This window comes from Primulina eburnea, chromosome 11 (assembly GCF_022965805.1).
Source record: "Primulina eburnea isolate SZY01 chromosome 11, ASM2296580v1, whole genome shotgun sequence".
NCBI lineage: Eukaryota > Viridiplantae > Streptophyta > Magnoliopsida > Lamiales > Gesneriaceae > Primulina > Primulina eburnea.
This window is the reverse complement of record NC_133111.1, coordinates 4364707-4387778: the sequence shown is the minus strand read 5'-3', so window position 1 is coordinate 4387778 and position 23072 is coordinate 4364707. Positions and strand designations below refer to the sequence as shown.

Sequence of the window (23072 nt, the reverse complement as noted above, 5' to 3'; positions counted from 1 at the left end):
GGATCGGTTGATTACATATATATATATGCACCATGCATGTACAAAACGTGGCACCCTCATTTGTGCCGCACGTCTCGCGCTCGGGCGGACAAGAGTTTCCGCTCGAGCGGAGAACTCTCGGCCCTCATCCATTAAATAATCGCGCTCGGGCGGACATAAAGTTCCGCCCGGGCGCGAGATGCTCGGCTTTCTACCAACATTCAATGGCGCTCGGGCGGACATAAACTTCCGCCCGGGCGCGAAGCATTCGGCCCAAAATTATACATTTCATATTTTTCGCCCAATTGGTCTCGGGAAGATCTGTCTATGATCATATCAGTTCAAGATCAATAATCTTAGATTAATAACACCGTAAATCTCGGGCATTACAAAATGTGTCCAGAGAGAGTCTGGACAATAAGAACTTGATCCTTTCATTTTGTCCAGAGAGCTAAAAATTCCAATAACATCCTTAGACATGTGTGCTACTTTTGTTAGCAGTTTGTCTTGAAAGTTGTCCAAAAAGTTTTCATTGTTGATTTGGCTTCTCCGCATATTGATGAGACTCGAGATGATGGAAGCCAAAATAGCTGTGATATTATCCAAAATATGGACTGCAGAGATTTTCAGTTCTGGAGACAGAGCAACAGATGGAATTTCTTTGACTGAGATAGGTTGAGATACAACCATGGAGTGATTTTGATTTGAACTAGAGGATGATCCTTGTTCAATCAGCAGAGTTAGTTGAACTTTAAAAACTTCTTTAATTTGCATAACAAACTGAGTGACTACACCTTCAATCCATGGGGATTGCTGCAGCAGAACATGTTTTCATGCCAAATCGTTTCAAAAACTCTTTGATGTGCTTAGTCTAACCGATGAAAATTCCATTATTTAACCGTTTGACTTGCAAACTAAAAGAATATAGCAAAAACTTGTGTGAGACGGTCTCACGGATCGTATTTGTGAGACAGATATCTTATTTGGGTCATCCATGAAAAAATATTATTTTTTATAGTATTACTTTTTATTGTGAATATGAGTAGGGTTGACCCGTCTCACAGATTAGGATCCGTGAAACGGTCTCACATGAGATCCACTCAAAGAATGTCAGTTCTCTCATCATGCTCATCTCGAATTTGTCTTGCATCAGTTTAACAAACTTCTCTTATTTACATTGATCACATCTTCATTTTCATCATCTAGATTGATATCTTCCATCTGATTACTTAGATCAGTTGAGTTTGTTTGTGTGTGAGCTTTGTTTCATTAAAAACAACATGCACAAATTCTTAAACATTTAATTTCTTTTTGTTAAATACTCGAAAAGTCTTACCAAAAGCTATAGCTAGTAGTAATGGTGCAGCTCAAATCTTTTAAACCACACAACAGCTCAAATCTTAGTGATAAAAGTCACTCGAAATTAATATATATAACAGAGGTATGTATATTTGTTAAAACAATTATGATTTAAGACACTATCATAGTTATTGTCACTCCCTACATAATTATATATAGCAGAGGTATGTATATTTGCGAATGTATGCACACAACCGAAAATAGTCAAAAGTAGGATCCGTGGCAGACTGCCACGGATTCTACTTTTTTTTATTTAGTAATAAAATATAAATATATATAATTTAATAAACATCCGGATAACACTGTCAGAATTCACGACAGCATTTTTTGGATTGTTATAGTTTTGTAAAACTTTTGAATTTGTAATATTTTTATGATTTTTTTATATATTATTTTTAAAAAAAGCCCCCCAAGAGACTTGTGTTTATTTTGTTTTATTTTTCCTTTTATAATTTTTTTTCTTTTTCTTTCTTATTTTCTCTTTTTGGTTATCTTTCCTCTTCCTTTTTATTATCTCTGGCCTTTCTTAACCATTGATATATATTTACTACAAGAATTCAATTTTAGATAGTAAATTTTAAATTTTGAAACTCTAAATTATAAATTTTAAAATTTACAAAGAATTTATATTTTTCGATAAAAAAAATCGAACTCCTCCAAAATACTGTATTATCCACAAATAAGTAAATTTTTTTTACAAAAGTTGTAATTTTTTGTGGTAAAATTGAAATTCTTAAAATCGGACATTTTAAAATTAAAAATGATAATCACTGTATTTTCATTTTAAAAAAAATGCATGAAACGTCACAAATCACTGTATTTTCATTTTAAAAAAATGCATGAAACGTCACAACAGTTATATTTTCTTTTAAAATTCAAATTTATTAGTTTTTATGTTCTTCATTTTATTGTTGAGTAAAAAATATATTTTTACAACATTTCAGAGCACAGAGTATAAACAAAGAAGGTTGTGCTTTAGCTAGCAATTATAGTTTTTGACTTAGTGATAAGTACTCGATCGATCATAACAATTGATATTAGAGCGAGGATATGTGTTCAAGTCCCCCAAGAAGCATATTTCTATACTTTTTGAGGGATGTTGGGTCAAGATTGCATTAATGGGAGTAGTATTGATATGAGTGACCTCCTGAGAAGTTAGCATGCGTTAAGTTATTGACGTTGCGTCGCTTGATCTTGTCGGCTAGATGGACCGTAAAAGAGTAACGTCGGATCTCAACGGATATTACTGTCTCTGCTTGACACATGACCGACGGTAGAGAAACGGTAAGATTGAGCTCTAAGAAATATGAGACAACACCAAAAGATTGACAGACCCCTTCCCGACCCATTAGTACACAAGTATGTGCATTATGCACTGCCACGAGCATAAAAAAAATTAAATTGTGTCTTAACTAACAGTTATAGTTTTTGGTCTAGTAATAAATGATTAATCATAACAGTTTGGCATATGTCGAGTAACTAGACTCGAGCACGGCTCTCTCGAGCTCTCCGTGCTGGTCGAGTACTTGGACTCGTTTAATTAACTACAAAGTTAATCAAGTTAGCTAGACACCCGTATAGGTGTGTACGTGCTGTGTCTTTGAGCTGTCTTACCCTAGTCCCAAAATTGCCTTATCATGGATTAATTTTTATCCGGTTTATTTCTCTAGATATAGCTAGCTTTTTAACTTTTGTAGCAATAATTTTAGTACGTACCGTATGTAAATTTATATAATTAGTTATAGTATTTTTCATTCACGTGTTATGTAATAACACCCCGTAGATTAATGATACTAGTAATCGACACACGCGATGCATGTACTATGTAATTTTGGTTTTCGGAACGGTTTTCGAGCTAAGATTCTTTGGAGAAGAATTTCTTTTTTTACACTCTTTAGTTTTTCCGTCTTTTTTTTATTAGTATTTTCGTTAATCTATTACTATTATTAAGAATCTCTATAATAGAGACAAAGATGATGTCTTGGTCTGTTTTTTGATCTTCTAATTTTATCCTTATGTTATACTAATATTAAATTTTTGTTTTTATTTTTATTTTAAATTTCAACAAATACTTTTGTTTTTACTTTTTTAATTACAACAATTCAAATAGCACTTTAGTTACTCGATAATTTGTTAAATTTCACTTTAGTATCTGGATAATTATAAAAAAAAACTGTACACACGTACTGCGTGTGTAAAGTAGCTAGTGTAATTGAAGCATGATGACTGATACCTCATGGGTGAGCCCACTATCCCTGGCACATCCTAGCCCAAATGGAAGACAGGCCCATCAAGTACTCATGTATTCTCCTATAAATACCAGGTTTGAGTGTTCAGTTGATTCATTCAATATATTATTTTTCAGCAGCGTCCTTAGCTGCTCCCTCTTATATCCTCAGTCTCTGAGTTGAGCGTCGGAGGGGCTACGCCAGAACACTCTCTTGGCTCCCTTCTAACGGTTTTCTTCGTGATTTCAGGCTCAGGGCAAATTAGAAACATGCGTCTGGACTAGTGACACTTACTAGAATCGGACCCTAAATTTCTCGTGAGTATCAATAACCATATGAAACTTTAGTTTGGTGTCACCTTGACGGACCAAATCGGTCGTTATACATGACTCGAGTTTAATTAAAAACATACAAGTAATACTTACATCGGATCGGGCCTTGTTTTACTTCCAAGTACACAAGCCCAAAACTTATTGGATCGTGGGCCCATATATCACCAAAAATGGACTTCGCCATATTTATATATTTAAAATAAGATTACTTTATATAAATTATTGCAATATGTTGTTCGTTGTTGATATTTTCTTATCGTTATAATTACAATTTATAAAATCTATTTTTTTGTTATAAGAATTATTGTAAATCTTTAAAAGTAAATAAATAATAGATAAATATGTGTTTAATGTGTAAATTAACTTATTTTGATTCGAATTTTTTTGGTTGGAATATGACATAGAGTTTTGAAAATTCTGTCCCTGTTTTATTCGCCTTTTCACTTGATTCTCACAATTCAACCTCGATATTGCTAATCTACGTAATCTATTGTTGAAATAAGTTAATTAAAAATAAATATGTGCCTATTTTAAACATAAAAAAGTATTTAATTAATATGGTTAAAGGATTATTACTAGATTAGAGTAAAATGAAAGAGTAGAGCCCATGTCAAAAAAAAAAAAAAAAAAAAAAAGAAAAGAAAGAGTAGAGCCCCATAATCCAAAAAAAATATATTTTTTTATATATAAATAAAAAATATTAATATATAGTGAATCAAATTAAAGTGTAATTTTTTTGTATATAAATCATCAAATTAGGCTATCCATATAGTAGCTAATGTCACCGATTTTATGTCTGGTTGAAGGATTGAAAGCATTAGCGATTTGAATTTCGGATGGAATAATTAAAGGGGTAGGTCTCTTGTGAGACAGTCTCACGAATCTTTATTTGTGAGACAAATCAACTCTACCAATATTCACAATAAAAAATAATACTCTTAGCATAAAAAGTAATATTTTTTTTCATGTGTGACCCAAATAAGAGATCCGTTTCACAAAATACGACATCGTGCGACCGTCTAACACAAATTTTTAAAAATTAAATATATATAATAATATTAATAATGTATTGCTTCTCAAATGATGTTGGAATATTAGACCCTTTTTTTTTGGCATCTGATTAAACCAACCCTACAGTCCTGAAGTCTATTTGTCCAATCGTTCTCTTCCGAACAGCTTGGCTTGCATTCGAGTCTTAGATTTATAGAATCGATTATTAGTTATTATTTCTGAAGTTAAAAAAAGAGATAAAAAAAAATAAAGATATTACGCAATTAGTTATTACGCAAAACAAAATACTTTGATAGCTAACTTTAAGTCTTCTGTCTATCATTATTGTGTTTGTTTTAGACAACCTGGGATTTTGAATCAGAATTCTTGATTTTTGTTATCTTTCATCGTAATAATCTCCACATCTTTATTTTAGCTTATCCAAAAAAGTGATATCTTGCCGAGACTTGAGGTAATGGAATGGAAAATGTAATTTTTATATGAATTCGATTCTCTCTGTCAATAATTTTTTTTATCTGTCAGGCCAGGCGCTGGCGTAGCTATGCTGTCGCCTTAGTTTGGACTTTTACTCGCAAAAATAAATAGCTAGAAACACAAGATCGAACCACGTTGCATGAGAGTTGGTAATGACAGATGCCCCCTGACAACGTGCGCACTTTCCACCTCCGCGTCTCTCACTTTTTCCCGGAAAACCAACTAAAAGGATCGACAAACGGAATCAAAATCAAACTTGCTCCATCGAACACCTTAAAATTATTCTCTGTGTTTCGATAGTTTGATTTTCTTGAGACCAGAGAGAACACAACTCGATTCTTCTTCTTGTTGGCCCCACCTTTTCCAGTTACTTCCAGAAGAAGCGGCGGGCTTGCATGCATGAATGTAATTTTTAATTCATCTTTAATTCCTGGATTTCTTAGCTTGTAATTGAGGTGTGGAAGGTGAGCCCATCAACCGTTACGGTTGAAAAAATCATTCTTTTCACTTGGGTTTCTTTATTTGATTCCATAGGTGTAATGGCAGAGTTTCCTGTAGATTTTGTGGTCGAGGTTGAAGGAGAAAATGGTGATGGTAAGGTAGAAGAATCAAGAACTAGTGAGGGCGTAAATGGGATTTCTCATTATGATCCCCGTTCGGGCTGCGCAGGTAATCATCTCCTAGTACGGGTTTAATATCATGAAAACCAACAATTAGGGGACAAAGATTAGACTCTAATGTAATAAAATTGGAAATTGTTGTTATTTTCTTTTGAGCAGGCCCCTACCGGTAACTGATGCTTCCTCTCTTCGTTGAGAACCATAGGGGTGCTAGTCTTTTGAGTATAGTTTAGAACAGGTTTTCGTATGGCTGGTACACACTATTGAAGCCTAGGGTACAAGCAGGGCCGGTTTACTCCAGTTTTGGGGGAGTAACAAATTTCTACAGTGCTGACACCACAAAATTTTCTTTTTTCAATTTGATCACCGACCTATTCCTAGTTTACTGGCGTGGCCCCGAGGACATTTCTAATGAATGTGTTTTAGTGTATTTTCAAGAAAGCCATTGAATATAACATTGTTCAGGGGGTTCAGCTACCGGGTGTTCAAGTTTCGGTGACAAGTAAATTCCAATAAGATACCGGGATTTGGAGTGCAATCCTCATCATATTTTATGGAATTAAATTAATTTTATTTGAGCTTTTGTTACCCAAAATCAACATATATGTGTACAACTTGAATATTCAACATGATATTTCACAAATTCTACCTTATACTTATTATTGTCTCAGATCCCATGAGCTCAAGCCTCAAAGTGGTTTTTAACCTTCTCGTGCATTAGTCATGTAATGTGTTATATTTGGACAAGACTGAAAAGCAAGATTGAAGATAATGGGAGCTCCTGATACACCAGCATTTGGGATAATGTAGTAGTGAGAGGAGAATACACCTAGAGTCTGATTTACCATTGCACCAAAGAATGAGCTTTCTGGTATTTTAATGTTCACAGAAAATACGAGAAGAGCGTTGGATGGTATAAGAGTCGAGTACACTCATGTTGATGTCGGTAAATTTTATGAGTACTCATAAAACAAATAGATGAGATCAATGTCCTTATGCTGTTAAACTAAATATCGCCACCTTGACAATACGTGCCATCGGACTTTACAAGTCTATATATCCGCCGTGATCAAGAATCCTGATGGCTGATAACGACTCTGTAACTTTTATAATATAATTTGAATAAAAAGGTTTCATACCATCCAAGTTACTGTTGATTTTCAAAATCTATATTTAACACATGCTTAGATTTTTTCACTAGCTGATTAGTCGCTTTAAATAGTGATTAGGACTGGAACATAAAGGGAATTTTCTGTCAATCTATATATTCCTTATTCCCAATCGTTTAACGCCTAAATTTGTAGAAAATATGGCTCTTTGAATTTCTGGAACCTCTGATGGTTTAATAATCGAGTTATTGAATTTTTTTAAGATACCGTTTTTCATTTTTTCTTTTGAGAGGAAATGCTCTTTTAGTTTCGGATATCAGTTATGTAACTATGTTTTATGCTGCATTAAGCCTGATCTGCACTGCTTAGAATCTGTTGACAGGAACCTTCCTGGAGAGAATTTCAATTTTATGGAGCAGTCACCAAAAGACCTGTCGGATCCTACCTCCAGTCAGGTTACTATGGTTGAGACGGAAAAAATAAATCACTCTCTCAGTGTGTTGCTAAGAAAGTTTTTAAACGAAAATTTAGCTCCGAAGAAGAAGGTTAGCTGCGAGATGATGTGCTTGTGTGCTAGTTGTTTGCTGAATTAATTTTCTTTAGTATTTCCATGTAATGTTTATTTGGAATATAATTTTAAAGAACAAAACTCAGCCCCTCTAAGCTAATATGTTTGACCTGCTTTTGACAGCTTAAATTAGTGAAGCGATTAGCCACCATTCAAAATGATGGAACTGTACAACTTGATGTTGGAGAAAATATTAAACCACAGAGTTCTAATTCTGGTACTGAAGTAATAGATGATGGTGATATAATCAAAGATATTGAGATTACTGAAGATACAGAATTATTGCCTCCACTTCAAATTGTAATGTTAATTGTTGGAACAAGGGGAGACGTACAGCCATTTATAGCCATCGGAAAACGCTTACAAGTAAGACGAGTTTGGTGTTATTAATCATGTTCCCACATATTCATCTCTTTGTCTTCGAATGTTCTTTTACCCAATTTTTGCTTTGGTCTTAGGCCATTTTCTCTATTGATTAGAAATAATGTCAAATTTTTCCTTTGATTAATATCTAGGATACTCTGACATTTGTGAAGGGAATTTGCTGCTACTGCTTGATTCTTGACTAATTCATGCTGGAAACCTTCTGACAGGACGATGGCCACAGGGTGAGACTAGCCACTCACTCAAATTTTAAAGAATTTGTTATGGCTGCTGGATTGGAATTTTACCCTCTAGGTGGAGACCCAAAAGTACTAGCTGCTTGTGAGTTCTGGATCAAAATTCCCATTTCTCTTGGAACTTTTCAACTTTGTGTCTTCGCCGTTAGTCTTTATTTCTAGAATGAATCATTATGCACGCTTCTTATCTTATGGTAAAAGCCATCAAGTAATGCACTTGACACTGGATGAGCATTTTTGTGCAAATCATGTTGTGATGTATTTGTATAAAATCAGATGCCCAAAAATCATATTTCTACTCATCCCATATTTTCTGATGTGGGGTGTTGCAATAATCACTCCCAAGTCTGCAGAATAGCATACAATATATGTGCTCTAACACACTGACAAATTTGTTAAAGCATATGGTATTGTACTTGTCAACTTTGTGTACAATGTCATACGAGTAAGTTTTTTAATTCGAAGAACGGTTGTGGCCTTCATGTGCATACTTTTTGTAGATATGGACATATGGTGAAGTATCAAAGCCACTTACCATCTGGACCTTGTGAGATATGTCTCCCACAAAACAAAATTAAAGAGATCGTCGTTTCTGAAGTGTGGAGTGACAAAATCGTTCCCAATTCCACCAAATAGCTTTGATATATGCGCGCTAGTGCAGTGTCAAAATTGTTAAAAGCTTATGGTGTTTTTACTTGTCCACATTTGCATACATCATATGAGTTAGTTTTTTAATTCGAGGAATTGCTGCGACCATCATATACATGCTTATTGTAGATATGGTTAAGAACAAAGGATTCTTACCATCTGAACCTTCGGAAATACATCTCCAACGGAGCCAAATTAAAGAGATAATCTTTTCCCTACTTCCTGCGTGTACTAGTCCTGATCCCGATACAAATATCTCATTCAAGGTAGATGCCATAATTGCCAATCCACCTGCATATGGTAAGATATTTATTTTGCTTGAAAATTTTTTGAAGCTTTTGCCAGTGATATCATCTTATTGTTTGGACTCCTTGTTCAGGACATACGCATGTCGCCGAGGCACTCAAAGTACCACTGCACATATTTTTTACAATGCCTTGGACGTTAGTGTTACCCTTCATTCCATCACATTTCTTCCACCATAATAATGTAGTTTTGAGGATATTGCGAGCACTTCCTTGATGCGTATCAATTTGTGATAAAAATATGAAATTAAGATCTAAATTTCCCACATTCCTGTTTACCATGAGATCTTCAAATAAAATTACCTTGAGATGTACAACTTGCAGGCCAACCAGTGAGTTTCCACATCCTCTTTCTCGTGTCAGGCAACCAGTTGGTAACCGAGTGAGTATACAATAATGTTTATATGCCAGTGATTTAACTGAAATTTTGGAAAGATGTCATTTTAGAATCTGATTTCTAAGAAGTTGGCTGTCTATCGCAGTTATCATATCAAATTGTTGATGCACTTATCTGGCTGGGAATACGCGACATGATAAATGAATTCAGGAAGAAAAAACTAAAACTAAGGCCCATGACCTATTTGAGTGGTTCCTATAACTCTTCTTCGGCCGTGCCTTATGGATATATTTGGAGTCCCCACCTTGTTCCTAAACCAAAAGGTTAGTTCTTTGGACCTTTGAGTTTGATGGATTAAATTAAGCGAATTAAATTATAGCTACGATCATATTCCAAGTTTCATGCATTATTTTGTTTTGACTGATGAATATCCTTGTGGATTAATATTTTTTAGACTCAGATATAATTGCTTCTGCATTTTTTGGTTTCTGCTCTCTCCAGTCTTGTAATAAAATGTTTGCAATGCCATAAGAGATACCAAGTCCTTGAATAATGGACTCTCGCATTATGTTAATGTTGCATCGGATTTTTTTATCTGCCTGCAGATTGGGGATCTAAAATTGATGTAGTGGGATTTTGTTTTTTGGAACTAGCCTCTAGTTACGAACCTCCAGAATCGCTTTTGAAGTGGCTTGAAGATAAAGAGAAGCCTATTTACATTGGTTTTGGAAGTCTTGTAAGTTCCTGGTGTCTTGTAACTTATCAGAATTTTTTTTACGATGAACAATAATGAGCATCTGCATATCATCATCAAGACATTAACATATGCAATTTTCAACGATTCTCTGATCACATAGAATGATTTGTCAAGATGAGAGAAACAATCAAAACACAGCTTTTGGATCTTTGTAGAATTGATGTTTTTTGTTTCGTTCTGGTTCTGCATCTTTCCAGCCAGTTGAGGAGCCTGAAAAGATGACTGAAATAATTGTTCGAGCTCTTGAAATTACAGGACAACGGGGCATTATCAACAAAGGCTGGGGTGGCCTGGGAGACTGTACGCTTCTTCATGTTTCTGCTATCAACGTTTTGTTAATTTATTGGTTGTTGATTTCTTTTGTCAATTTGAATAGACTGAGACATAAAAAATCATCTGTGTTTTGTGCATTCAGTGGCAGAGCCAAAGGACTTTGTCTACCTTTTGGAAAACTGTCCCCATGATTGGCTTTTCACAAGATGCGCAGCTGTGGTAAATTCCCTTCTTTTTTATTTGTTCAAATGTACTTATAAAGAATTAAATAGCTTTCATGTTTTCGTCCACCATGATCTGGAGATCATCCAGTAGGTTGATTTCATATGTTGTAACTTTTCATGACCCCATTGAAGTTGCACTTTCATTACCATCGGCTGTTCTTAGCTGATGTTTTCGTTCATGAAATTTCGACGTGTCTTTTGTTGCATTTTTAGGTACACCATGGAGGTGCTGGAACAACTGCTGCTGGTCTTAAAGCTGCAGTAAGTGGCGACTTATCCTTATAAATTATTTCAAAATTTATGTTTTCAAGTAATTTATTGCCGACTTTTTTCCAAATTTGCTGTTTCTTAGTGCCCGACAACTGTGGTTCCTTTCTTTGGAGATCAACCCTTTTGGGGAGCACAGGTGCATGCTCGGGGAGTTGGTCCGGCGCCAATTCCTGTCAATGAATTTTCACTCGAGAAATTGGTCGATGCGATCCGGTTCATGCTCAATGCTCAGGTATGAAACACAACTTTTATTCTAAGAATCTAGTTTTGTCTAAGCTGGATTATGAAATATGGATTTAATTCCTCAATTGTTTTCAACTGCATGGCATAGGATTTCAAAATTACTTCTCGGCTAACTTTCCATCATCTTACCTCTTACTAACTTCTCGGCTAGAGACTAGGACTCCGCTTCCTAGTCTCTAGCCTACGCACACGAAAATATAGAATACTTAGAGGCTCACTCTCTCGAGCTTCTGACTTTGGTTAACTCTTGGTGCAACGCCTCGAGATTGTAATATAATCAATGAATGGAATCCATAACTTGAATAAAAACTGAATCCTGCATGCTTCATAACGCAGGTGAAACAAGAAGCAGTAAAATTGGCCAAGTCAATGGAAACCGAGGACGGGGTTACAGGGGCAGTGCAAGCTTTCTACAGGCATTTCCCAGTGAGTAGCCTTAAAAAACCAGAGCCTGAAAAGCCACGTCCTTCTTCTGGCGTGTTTTCCATAAAACGCTGCTTTGGTTGTCGGAGATTTTGACCTTAAAGCTGCTTCCATCGTTTTCATGCAAGTTTTGAAGTATTTGCATTTACATTAGAGAAAAGAAACAATTGTAGTAGTAGTCACAAAATATACAAGTTGCTAGTTCATATGCTTGATGTGTAACGAAATAATTTACATCACACTATCTGATTTTTGAATTTCAAAGTCATGAAGGCTATTTTTCTGAAAAAATATTAAACCTGTGAAGAAAAGGAAGGATACATGTGCCAATCTACCAACTAAAGGACATCCATTTGGTCTGCTGTTGTTTAAACATAATGTAAGCAAGACTTCCAATTCCCTGAAGATTTAATTCTGAGTGCATTTGTACGGGAAACTTCATCATCAAAAGTATTTTTTTAATGAAAAATAAATCAGTGTTCAGTTGGAGAATCGTTTATTTAGAAAGGGATAAGTCTGCAAAATCTAGAAGTTAGGACATAAGATTTTCACAAACAAGTCACAATTGAAATGGCAAAAACTTCAAACTCATTAAATTTCCAAATAAATAATGGATCTCTGAAATCCTCAAGAATTCTTCTATCTGGACGAAGGCTTAAAGAGTGAAAGCAGATCAAAAGGTTAAATGAACAACGCGAAAGCAGATGCATTTCAAACTCTATAAAATTGGCATTTGAAAGTTAAAACTACATAAGATTAAATGTCATATAATGCTTTGTCGAGAAATCAAATAAAAGAAAGGAAAACTTTAAAGTATTTAATGAGTTAGTAAAAACCTCGCATGAAACAGAGGTTTCAAAGACAAATTAGAAAAAAATATGCATCAACACCAACCAGTGGTGTCTTGAGCCTATTGAGTTTACACTCTACTGGGTCCGCGCACTCGTGTCCAAATCTTGATCCACTCGACCATAGTATCAGCAGCACGAGCAAATACTGGATTAACTGGTCCCAGTTTTTCTTTTACAAATGCAGCAATCTCAGTTACACAATCTTCCGCTGTAACAGCCTCTTGAGACAATCTTACTGATTGAAAGAACGGAACCACATCTTCCATCAGCCTAACTCCATCCCACTCTTTTCTCAAACTTTCGATAGCATCGCCTCGTTCTTTTCTCCACACGTAGGGAAGCCCACTTTTCACGCCAAGCCTCAAGTGATCACAAACTAACTTAACACACATCCCACTCCATAAATCTTCCACTGTTTCCCACCTCAGCTTTCCTTCCTTCGCCAACCGAAAAGCTGGAAGCATAGCCGGTCCCAGCAACTGACTATTGATACCTATGTTGATTCCACTAACGGGCATCATGGTTCTTGATGGTACGGTGAGAACTGCATCGACATACCTCATGTTTCTCAGATCTGGCTTGAGGACTTGAGTGGGAGCATCATAGTCAGCTAGATTGAGCCACAATCCACAAGAAAGGCCGCAGTCCACCCCATTTCTTAAGCTAAAGGGGTAGCCTCGAACAAAATCAGTTCCCTCACGGAAAGGGTCATAGAGAGTGTTGAAGAAAAATGGAGTAGCAGGGGCTGCAAGGTTAGTAATATGCTGGGAGACAGCATCAATTATATACCCATTGCTATCTCTAGCAGGGATACAATCATCATCAATACAGATTACATAACTTTTACGAGACATAAGATAGCCAAAATACCGACAAGAGTATCCAGAAAAAGAAATTGCACTTGATGAAGAGCCCACAACACGATCTATATCGGGCTTTGTATAGAGATCCATGTTAAATCCATCTGGAATTTTAAGGTCCTCTTTGAGTTCAGGATCTTTGACAATTATAAGGTGGAATCGGGAGAAAATTGGTCTCCACTCTTCCATGAACGATGTAAGATCTGGCTGAAGGGCACCTACTACAATATCCACCTCTTCGTCTCCAATGCTTATCTGAGACATTATTTCAAATTCTAACCAAGAGAAATCCGAATGAGAGCAGATTTGTCTTCCTTTTAAGGGCTAGTGTCTAGCTTGCACTTATTGCGGCACAGTGACTCGATGCCGACGGTATCAAAATTTGTCAGAGCACCCTGACACGAATTTGAAAGTCACAAAGGAGATCAAGTTAAAACTCAGAAAGAACAATAATTGCGAGATGACTTACGGGTAGGAAGAACGGGGACAAGATTATGTTGAATATTAAAAGCATCAATGACAGAAAGGATTTCTTCTTTGCCAGTTGCCGCAAACAACTTCAATATCCTCTCATTCAGTTTCCCAGCTTTCAGTGTTCTCTAACAATCAATGAAGTTTGAGCATGAATGTGCATAGAAAATAATAGCAAATAAGCAACAATGAGGATAAGTTATTTCAGCCATCAAACCATAGCAACAAGGATCAGATAAAAAAATCTGCTTCCTTCGATCTTTTGCTTTTTTAAAAGTCAAATTTCTTCTACAATGAGGCTATAGGACAACTGATCACTGATGACTTAAAAAGTTTGCACGTGTGAGACAAGACGAGCGAAAACAAAGTTCAAAGGAAGTTGAGGAGAATTAAATACACGAGATGATTATCATTCAATCAATAGAACTAAACAAAGAGAGGAAAAACTCAGCATGTACCAAGTGACAAAACCAGATATCCAACAAACCAGGAAAATCGAATAAGCTTGTGCTTGGATTGATTGATCTTAACTAATTTGGATCCACAAAATTCAAGTGAATTTCAAATCAAATATATATCAAGTTGAGAAATTTCAACAGCAATTATGCTAATTCATTCCTCAAATCCTTTCCCAAATCAAAAATATCAATTCAAGGGCAACCTAAGATTATCCACAATCGGCATAAACTGAAGTAATAACATTACTCCTCCATTAATCTGACAATTTCAATGCTCGAAAAAAGCCACTAATTCTAAAGGAAATAGTTTTTTTGAAAATCTTTAGAATCGACAAACACTCTAAAAGTCTAAATCATGAGATGAATCAAAATCAGGAACCTCCTCAGCGATAAACCAATGAAACTTGAATAACTGGTGCATCAACAACCACCGTAGCAAACACTTCAGTAAAGACATACATAATATAGATATATGGGCAGACCAACGGGGCGGTCATAAAATTTAAGTATGAACAGTAATCCGTAAAATTAACACAACTTGGTCCGATAACAGTGCGATGATCCGCCAAGAATCGAATCTCTTATCAAAATCATTACGAAAAAAATGACCACTATAGTAAAAGGCTAAAAGCCCTAAAATCCAGATGACCAGCGGATCACATCAATACAAAAGCCAATCACAAAAACCAAGACAAACCCGTTTCATACAGTCCAAAGGGCAGGCAAAAGTTTAAACAAGAAACAATCTTGCACACAAATACAACCAACAAAAGAGAAAATGAGACGGAGTTTAAGGATTCATACCAGGAAGAGCTCAAGAAGAATGTGATGAGGCAGAAAAGAGATATCAGATATATGGGCGAAGTTGTTAAGTGCAGAGTCAATGGTTAGTGAGAGAAGTGTGGGCGGAGTTCTCATTCATGAATCGTTCTTTCCACTTGTTGCTTCTTGTCTCCGGTCATCATTCATTGCTGGACAATATATTATTGTACATAGATCGTTATCTGCTCAAAAGCCTGTTTGGTCCAAGAAGTTCATTTTTTAAAAAGAAAACTCTTTTCGTATTTGATATTTAAAAATTTTTTGGTTTTTTTTTACTTTTATTTTAATTTTTTAAAAAAATTCACTTTTTAATATTTATCCAAACGTCAAAACCGCGTTTTTTTAATAACAGTAACTTAAAAAAATCGAACTTAAAAAAAAATATTTTTTAAGCTACACCTTTTATATTCAAATTCATTCTTAACGATCAACAATGTGGTCTCGATTAGTTAGAATAAGTTCGAGGATGAGAATATTATACTCGTACTCGTCCCGAGCTATTTCGAGGATTCAAAAAAAGCTCTGAACCTGAACTCATACTAGTCTCCAAACCTGTCATATTTCGGGTTTTTCGGATTCTACCTATGAAAAAAATTATCATCCCTAATATGATTACATTTCTACAAATAAGAAAATGAAATTTACCAATTTAGTAGATCACGTTTAACAATACTAAAGGCAAAGGAAGTGCTAGAAATTTTGTAACTATTACTCTTTTATATATTTTCCAAAAAAATAAATAAAATAGTAATTTTTCGAAAAACCAAAAATAAAATTAATTAATAAATTTAAAATATTCGAAATTCGATTATAACAAAAACATTAATACTAATAATAATAATAATAATAATAATAATAATAAAGAAAGCCAATGTAAGTAAATTTAATAGTGAATTTTTAATTAGCCCAAACATTTAAGAACATGAACATGACTTACTTTGCTACATAAACTAAATTAAACTCAACTTTATTATTCTCATATCCATTTACAATTGGAAATTTTTCCATAATCCATACTTTGATAGTTACTAGTAAGAAATACTTGCTTCGTACGTGGGAACATTTTATTTGTAATCAATTAGTTATTCATTTGAATTAAAGATGCTGTTTATATTAAAAATTTTGAAACACATACATGTTAAGATATCCGATTAAATTAAAGATGATGTTCGTATAGAATATTTTGAAATACATATGTTGAAACAAATATAGTTAATTATGTCAATGAATATATATTGCAAATTTTTTTTATGAATTTTTAAAAACTTGTATATTTCTTGTTATTTATTAGGTATTTCAATCTTATTTTTCAGGAAATTTTTAATTTCAATCTCCATGTCGCAGAGATAATGACATAAGAAACAAATTCAAAGAAATTCATAAAGCTTATTTTCAATTATAAATCAGTTTTCATGTCAGAGAATCTTTAATGTCAATCTCCATATCAATATTTTAGTTTAACTCATTGACATTAAAATATTTTTTTTTTTAAAAAACATATTACTTTATCACATGTTTTGCACATTAACTTCTTTTTTACTTAATTTCATCTAACTCTAATGTCATTCCAATTATTAAATTTAACTTATTTGATATTCATTGAAGTATTATTAAACAATAATTTAGCTTAATAGAAAACTATATAGTATTCTAAAATTTAAATCAAGTACTTATAAATAATTATATATTATTACGCAATAAGTGAGTTCTCTTAATAATTACTATGTGACTCCAGACAATTATTCTTTATATACCAATTACATCTTCTTAATATAGATTTTGTACTAGATCTTGTATGATTTTGTGAAATCAACAAGTCTGTTATCTAGGACAAAAACTTGTGTGAGATGGTCTTATAGGTCATATTTTGTAATACGGATCTCTTATTTTGGTCATCCATGAAAAAATATTATTTTTTATGCTAAGAGTATTACTTTTTATTGTGAATATCGGTAGAGTCGTCTCGTCTCACAGATAAAGATTCGTGAGACCGTCTAACAAGAGATCTACTCATGATCTAGTTAGTCTCGCATCATTATGTTTGCTATGTTGTGCTTGTAAGGGAAAATTGAGATTTTGGTCAAGTAAAACGACTGTGACTATCGAAAACAAACAATGTAGCTTCTACATGTGAAATTTTCGAAATAAGAATAAACACATAATTCATTGAAATTTCAATCTAACATAAATAATTCAAAAAAAAAAAGTTCTAGAGCTCAAAACCAATGAACAAGTAATAATACTCTAGAACAAATATTTAATTATGAATTAAAATCTTTATTCTATATTAATTTTTTATCACTTAAATTCCTATTATTCCTAATTTTTTAATTGATGCTTTTTTTGTTTTTCTCTTTTCAAATTTGATTTATTTACAAAAAAATATTTCCTTGATTTGTAATGCAATTGTGTCTATATTATGTAGAAAATATTAAGTTTTTTTTACATCAAAATAAAATATCAAGATAATGATAATGATCACTAAAACAAATTAATAATAATTATGAATAATATAAATTAAGAAATTATATTTAATGTTAGCAATTAGAACGAAATATTTAAGATGATTTGTAAATGATGGAAATTATATATTTATTAATGTACGATTAATTGAGGGAAGGAAAAATAATTATATGGCTGATAAAAAGTGAGTAATATTAGGTTGATATAATTATTAAGTTTGTATGATTATTATTCAACTTTAATATTTAGTAAATCATTTATATTGTATTTATTTATATAAACTCAAGGGAAAAGATACATGCATCACAATAAATACAAGATAACATTAATTCAAAATAAATAATACAATACAACATTAAATCTAAACAGTAAATACTATGAAGAATGAAGAACATATCCTTATCTTTATCCATATTTTTGTAAGTATATATATATATATATATATATATATATATATATATATATATATATATATATATATATATATATATATATATAGATTTCAAAATATTTTTTGAGATATAAATATCCTTGTGAAATTTCTAATAACATTATGTCCTTGTTATCAGATCCTTTAGACTCCAAAATTTACAGGACTTTCTGCAGGAAAGTCATATTTGTAAGATCCATCTTTAAAAGAAAATCAATAGATTCCTATAATTGCAATCAACTACACTTGCATCACTTCGGGAGATTTTGAGGCTGTGGCTTCTAATAACTTCCTGTCCTCTCTTGCTTCCTGCAAGTGAATCAGACATGTTAACAATTTAGTTACTATGAAATGCAGGTGCGTGCATGCCGGCATACACGCTTATAGACCGAAAAATGCAGTGTACTAGGATGGCACCTACCATTTCAGCTATGGTGTTTTTGTAAGCTTTGTCCAACTCGTCACAAACCACACTGATAGTGGGACGGCCAGAGCCTGAACTGGCTACACAGAGCACTGCTATCTGCAGTATGGATTCGAAATCTATGGTGTTAACATCTACATACATGCGTGGATCCTGAAAATCTGTCAACGGTCGTCTCATCATGTTCACATCCTTTGCCTGGAAATAGTTTCGAGGATCATTTCCTTTCTAAGCTTACTAGTAAACACATATTGTGAAAGATGCATGAACTATATATAAGCAAAATTTTCTCTTGTGTGTCCCCAAATAGGATTGTGGAATGTGCTAATAGGACAGATGGAGAAAATTATGGGAAACAACGGATGCATAGTTAAATTTTTGCCAGAAGAAGGGAGAGACTCAAGGCCCTGCATTTTCCACTGGGGCGTTTGATGAATCACCAAGAAATCAAGGCTTGTGTGTGTAGGTTCACGGATGTGCAACTAGCTGAGTTTTTATAAAAGCTACCTTTCTAATCAGTTGATCTCTTGCATTCAGGTCTAGCTCTATTACTCGTTGCCCGGATAAAAGTTGGAGCATGACTATACCAAAACTATATATATCACTAGCACAGGTCAGCTTGGCATTACTCATGTATTCAGGATCCATATAACCAATGGTTCCCCGAACGTCCGTAAATACTTTACTTTCTTCCATTCCAATTATTCTTGCCAATCCAAAATCAGAAAGCTTTGCTTCCATTTTTTGAGTCAGGAGAATGTTTGTTAGCTGCAGACGGCAAGGAGAAGTGCAAAATATTTTGAAGAATTAGGTAAAGAAAAACCAAGGCCATTGGAGAACAGAACAATTCAGATACATTTTCTTGATACACTTGGCATCTCGTACTCAGATATCTAAATATTTTGTGTATTACCTTGATGTCTCTGTGAACGATGCAACCATCTACATGGTGATGCAGATGTTTAAGAGCAAATGCACAATCTCTCAAGATTTTGACTCTTAGTTCCCATGTTAGTACACTATCTTTCCCTGCTAATCATATTGAAATTATCAGACATCTGTATTTTCCACAGAACTTCGTATGAAATATTCTAAGAATTATCGAGAATGCATACTCAAGAGATGTTCAGCAAGATTTCCATTAGAGCAATATTCATAGACTAGATACTGTTTCCCATCTTCAAAGCAGCAACCAAAGAGACAGACTAGGTTTGCATGCCTGACTCTCGAAAGGCCTTCTATTTCTCTAAAGAAAGTATCTGTGGTGTTTGTTTGATATAACTGCTTAATTGCCACTGGTTGTCCGCTCGGGATCCTGCCCTTGTAAACTTCCCCTGCACTGCCTCTTCCTAGGTACTTCTTTTCGGGGAGAAAGTTAATCGCATTATCAATTTCTGTTTTTGAGAATCTGTAGAGGGCTGTGCAAGAGGCAGTGAGGCCATTGTCTTTGAGATGTTTTTCCTCTCTTTTCCGATTTTGTATAACGTATTTTATCAGTGTGATAATAGTCAATAGCCCACCCATCGCTAACATTATTGCCAAGAGAGCTTCTGCCAGATTATCTGAGGACATTTTAAGGAAGGGAGAGATTAGATTTTTGAACTCAAGTGTGCACATCTTTTACTACAGCAAGTGAGGTGACAATGAAACGAAGTTTGACTTACAGTTGAGTCTGATGTAATTCACTTGTTCTGCACATAAACGAATGAGGAAATGTCAGATCGGCAACTAAGGCCTAAGGGATACTCATTCAAGAAAACAGAAATCGGCCCTGAATTTAAAATCTAGTTCTTTCGCTTAATGCATTCATGCTCGATTATCAAAATCAGAAAACAAATATTTATCAGTTAAGATTAAAGAGTCCTGAAACATGATGCTCATTTCACCTGGTATGACCAAAGCAGGCAAGCATCTATTTAAACCACCCGTCTCAGAGGAACCATTCATCTCCTTAGCTATCACTGAGGCAATAACAGCCACTAGACAGGTAGCCTTTTCTACGTGATCACTTTTATCAATCTTCAAGTGATCTAACAACGAATCTGTTTCTCTCGATATTGCAGAGGTGCAGTTGCCACAAGCATAATCAAACATGGAAGAGCTGAAAAGTGAACATTTTCCTGTAACATTTGTTTTAATATTGGACAACTGAAGCGTAGAGCATTGGCCACTTCCTCTATAGAAGTGATCATATCCACAGTTGTGAGCCGACACGCTTGGCTGTAGAGTAAAGGGTCCAGAGCAGTCGTTCCAGTGATCTTTAGCTATGAAGATATCTCCTGTTGGACTTTCAAGGGCTTGAAAAGCTAAGGCGTGCAGAAAAACAAGGAGGACGTTTTGACAGCAGGTTGATTTGGGAAAGAGCCCATTCCAGTCTTTGAGTTGTTCTTCAACTAGAGTGCATCCTCCGATCGGTTGGTAAGGGAATGCAGAGAAATTTAATCCGCAAACTGCATGCCACAAGTGCATATAATCAAGAAAACTGAAGGTAAATTCTCGATTCTTGAATATACATGTTTCATTATGATGTTTATAAATTTATTTTGACAATGAGAAAATTGAGGAAGCTCTTTTAGCTTGAAGTACAAAATGACACCAAAAAAAGCGAAAAAGATAGCATAAAAGGAGAACAAAAACATTACAAACCTGGATTTCCTGTAAAGGGCAATGAAAAACATTGGACATAAAAGAGATATGTGAGCATCACATAAAGAACATTAAATCTCAGAAATCTTTCTCTCATTTTCCTTCTTTACTAATTCGATTTAACACGAGAAGTTTGTCACAGATTTTCAATGTATGTGGCAGTTTTTTAAAAAACCAGTATCTTTCTTTGGCAGAAAAAATGTAATACACATTTATACAAGACTTTTTCCTCATTAAAATCGAAGTTGGATAATCTTTTCTATTGTTTTCTTGCTTAGTAATAGTCACCCCAACTTTTCTTGGCCATGAATGACTAATATATGAAAACCCGACTACATTCATGGAGATGTCCTCGAATTTGGCACAAAGCCTTTCTTGATTCGTGCGTGTGAAATGGAGAAAATATGCGTGTTTAGTTCAAGAAAATTCATCAAGTGATGTGCCCAAAGATGGATTTTGACAGCCAAAAACTTCTTAAAAATTAATCATTATTTTAGTTTTTGCAAATGCAAAATTTTAGTCTTTTACTTTAATGTACACTGCGGTTGGTCTATGTTGAGGAACCAAAATAAGTGGTCAAGTTCTTATTTTACACAAGACATAATCTTCTAATATACTAAATGAAAATTTAAGTTAATAAGTTACGGCAAAAATTTGTGTGAGACGGTCTCACGAGTCATATTTTGTGAGACAGATCTCTTATTTGGGTAATCCATGAAAAATATTACTTTTTATGCTAAGAGTATTACTTTTTATTGTGAATATCAATACAGTTAACCCGTCTCACAGATAAAAAATCGTGAGACCGTCTCACAAGAGATCTACTTATAAGTTACTGCATTTTTACGTGCCGCTAAGTTCTTGACAACATGATTGATCATATTTCTAAAAAAATGTTTTATTTTTATTTATTTTCCCGAGAATAAATTTTCACTTCATTTTTATATTTCCCAATATATTTTTAGTTTTGTATATTTCTTTGAATCCATTATAGTCTCCTTTTCTCCAAAATAATGTAATTAAATGATCAATTTTATTGATAATTTTTTGTAATTATGTTGTATCAAAAAAAATTTCCCGAGATGAACATGTGTTTGAAAACATAATCATAAATTTTAAAATAATTAATTTACATGTACATGATTTTGATGAAAAAGACTAATATTGATCAAAAAAAAGTAGTCACGAAATTATAATTAATTCAACAACACATACTAGACTTAAATTAACATTTTTCCTTTATTGTTTTCAGAGAAGACGTATTTTACTACATCTCAACTTTAATGCTGTCGAAAATTGTCTGAGAAACCGAGAAAATTAATCTCAAAATAAATAGTCGACATTTGAAATTCGGTTAAATATGGAAACAGCACAGATAACAGGTTGATTCTGCTGTGAATAACTGCGCCAATATAAACAATACGATTCCCCATTTTGAGTGGAAATGTCGGTCATCATTTGACGGGTTCTTTCCATTTTTCTGAAATAAATAATAAACAAAATTAAACCATTTATACTACAAAATTTTCATTTTCTGTTGAGATCAAATGAAACACTCACAGGGAAAGAAAGTAGAGTAAAAATAAGTGACATGCATTTACTTGGTTTGGATTGAGATCAATCCTACATCCAAGCTTCTGGGAACACCCCAAAGAAATCCACTAAAATAATAACAAGATACAAGCGATTACAATTCTCACAGAATCACACCACCACCGAGTTCTTACAACACAAATCTATATGTTTGTTTCAGACTTGTATATCACGATCGGCTTTTCCTTCTATTGAACAATTCTAGACACAAGAATTATATAAGAGAAGAATGGATATCAGCGTGTGCTGTATTCAGAGAGAGTTTTCACTTAAA

The 23072-nt window shown here is 34.0% G+C and overlaps 3 protein-coding genes and 1 long non-coding RNA gene across 11 annotated transcripts; 2 read left to right on the top strand and 2 right to left on the bottom strand.

Moving 5' to 3' along the window:
* The first annotated feature begins 5521 nt into the window (after nt 1-5521).
* On the top strand, nt 5522-12249 carry LOC140805168 (sterol 3-beta-glucosyltransferase UGT80A2-like). Of its 7 annotated transcripts, none has more exons than XM_073161392.1 (15): nt 5522-5788; nt 5918-6052; nt 7482-7657; nt 7804-8046; nt 8274-8385; nt 9078-9248; nt 9328-9391; nt 9578-9635; nt 9736-9913; nt 10196-10326; nt 10603-10647; nt 10763-10839; nt 11058-11105; nt 11197-11346; nt 11694-12249. In XM_073161392.1, exons 1-15 carry the CDS (start codon nt 5779-5781, stop codon nt 11695-11697), a joined length of 1602 nt encoding a protein of 533 aa, XP_073017493.1. In that variant the 5' UTR covers nt 5522-5778; the 3' UTR covers nt 11698-12249. The 7 variants fall into 7 exon arrangements, with proteins under 7 accessions (XP_073017493.1, XP_073017487.1, XP_073017488.1 ...); XM_073161386.1 differs by having other exon boundaries at nt 5524-5788; nt 10545-10647; XM_073161387.1 differs by having other exon boundaries at nt 5524-5838; nt 10545-10647.
* A 236-nt stretch (nt 12250-12485) lies between these two features.
* LOC140805169 (probable UDP-arabinopyranose mutase 5) lies at nt 12486-15438 on the bottom strand. 2 transcript variants are annotated; one of them, XM_073161394.1, is made up of 3 exons: nt 15225-15438; nt 13957-14090; nt 12486-13741 (listed from the first exon to the last, which is right to left on the bottom strand). In XM_073161394.1, the coding sequence occupies exons 1-3, from the start codon at nt 15336-15338 to the stop codon at nt 12700-12702; spliced, it is 1290 nt and encodes a 429-aa protein (XP_073017495.1). In that variant the 5' UTR covers nt 15339-15438; the 3' UTR covers nt 12486-12699. The 2 variants fall into 2 exon arrangements, with proteins under 2 accessions (XP_073017495.1, XP_073017494.1); XM_073161393.1 differs by lacking the exon at nt 15225-15438 and having other exon boundaries at nt 12486-13886; nt 13961-14090.
* A 2853-nt stretch (nt 15439-18291) lies between these two features.
* On the bottom strand, nt 18292-21679 carry LOC140806337 (wall-associated receptor kinase-like 21). The gene is made up of 8 exons (XM_073162937.1): nt 21206-21679; nt 20446-21009; nt 20224-20250; nt 19675-20121; nt 19473-19588; nt 19067-19327; nt 18557-18757; nt 18292-18444 (listed from the first exon to the last, which is right to left on the bottom strand). Exons 1-8 carry the CDS (start codon nt 21300-21302, stop codon nt 18376-18378), a joined length of 1782 nt encoding a protein of 593 aa, XP_073019038.1. The 5' UTR covers nt 21303-21679; the 3' UTR covers nt 18292-18375.
* LOC140806338 (uncharacterized) lies at nt 18778-19558 on the top strand. Its single transcript, XR_012112478.1, has 3 exons — nt 18778-19025; nt 19103-19172; nt 19334-19558. It is a non-coding gene; the product is annotated as an uncharacterized lncRNA (long non-coding RNA).
* Nucleotides 21680-23072: the final 1393 nt, after the last annotated feature.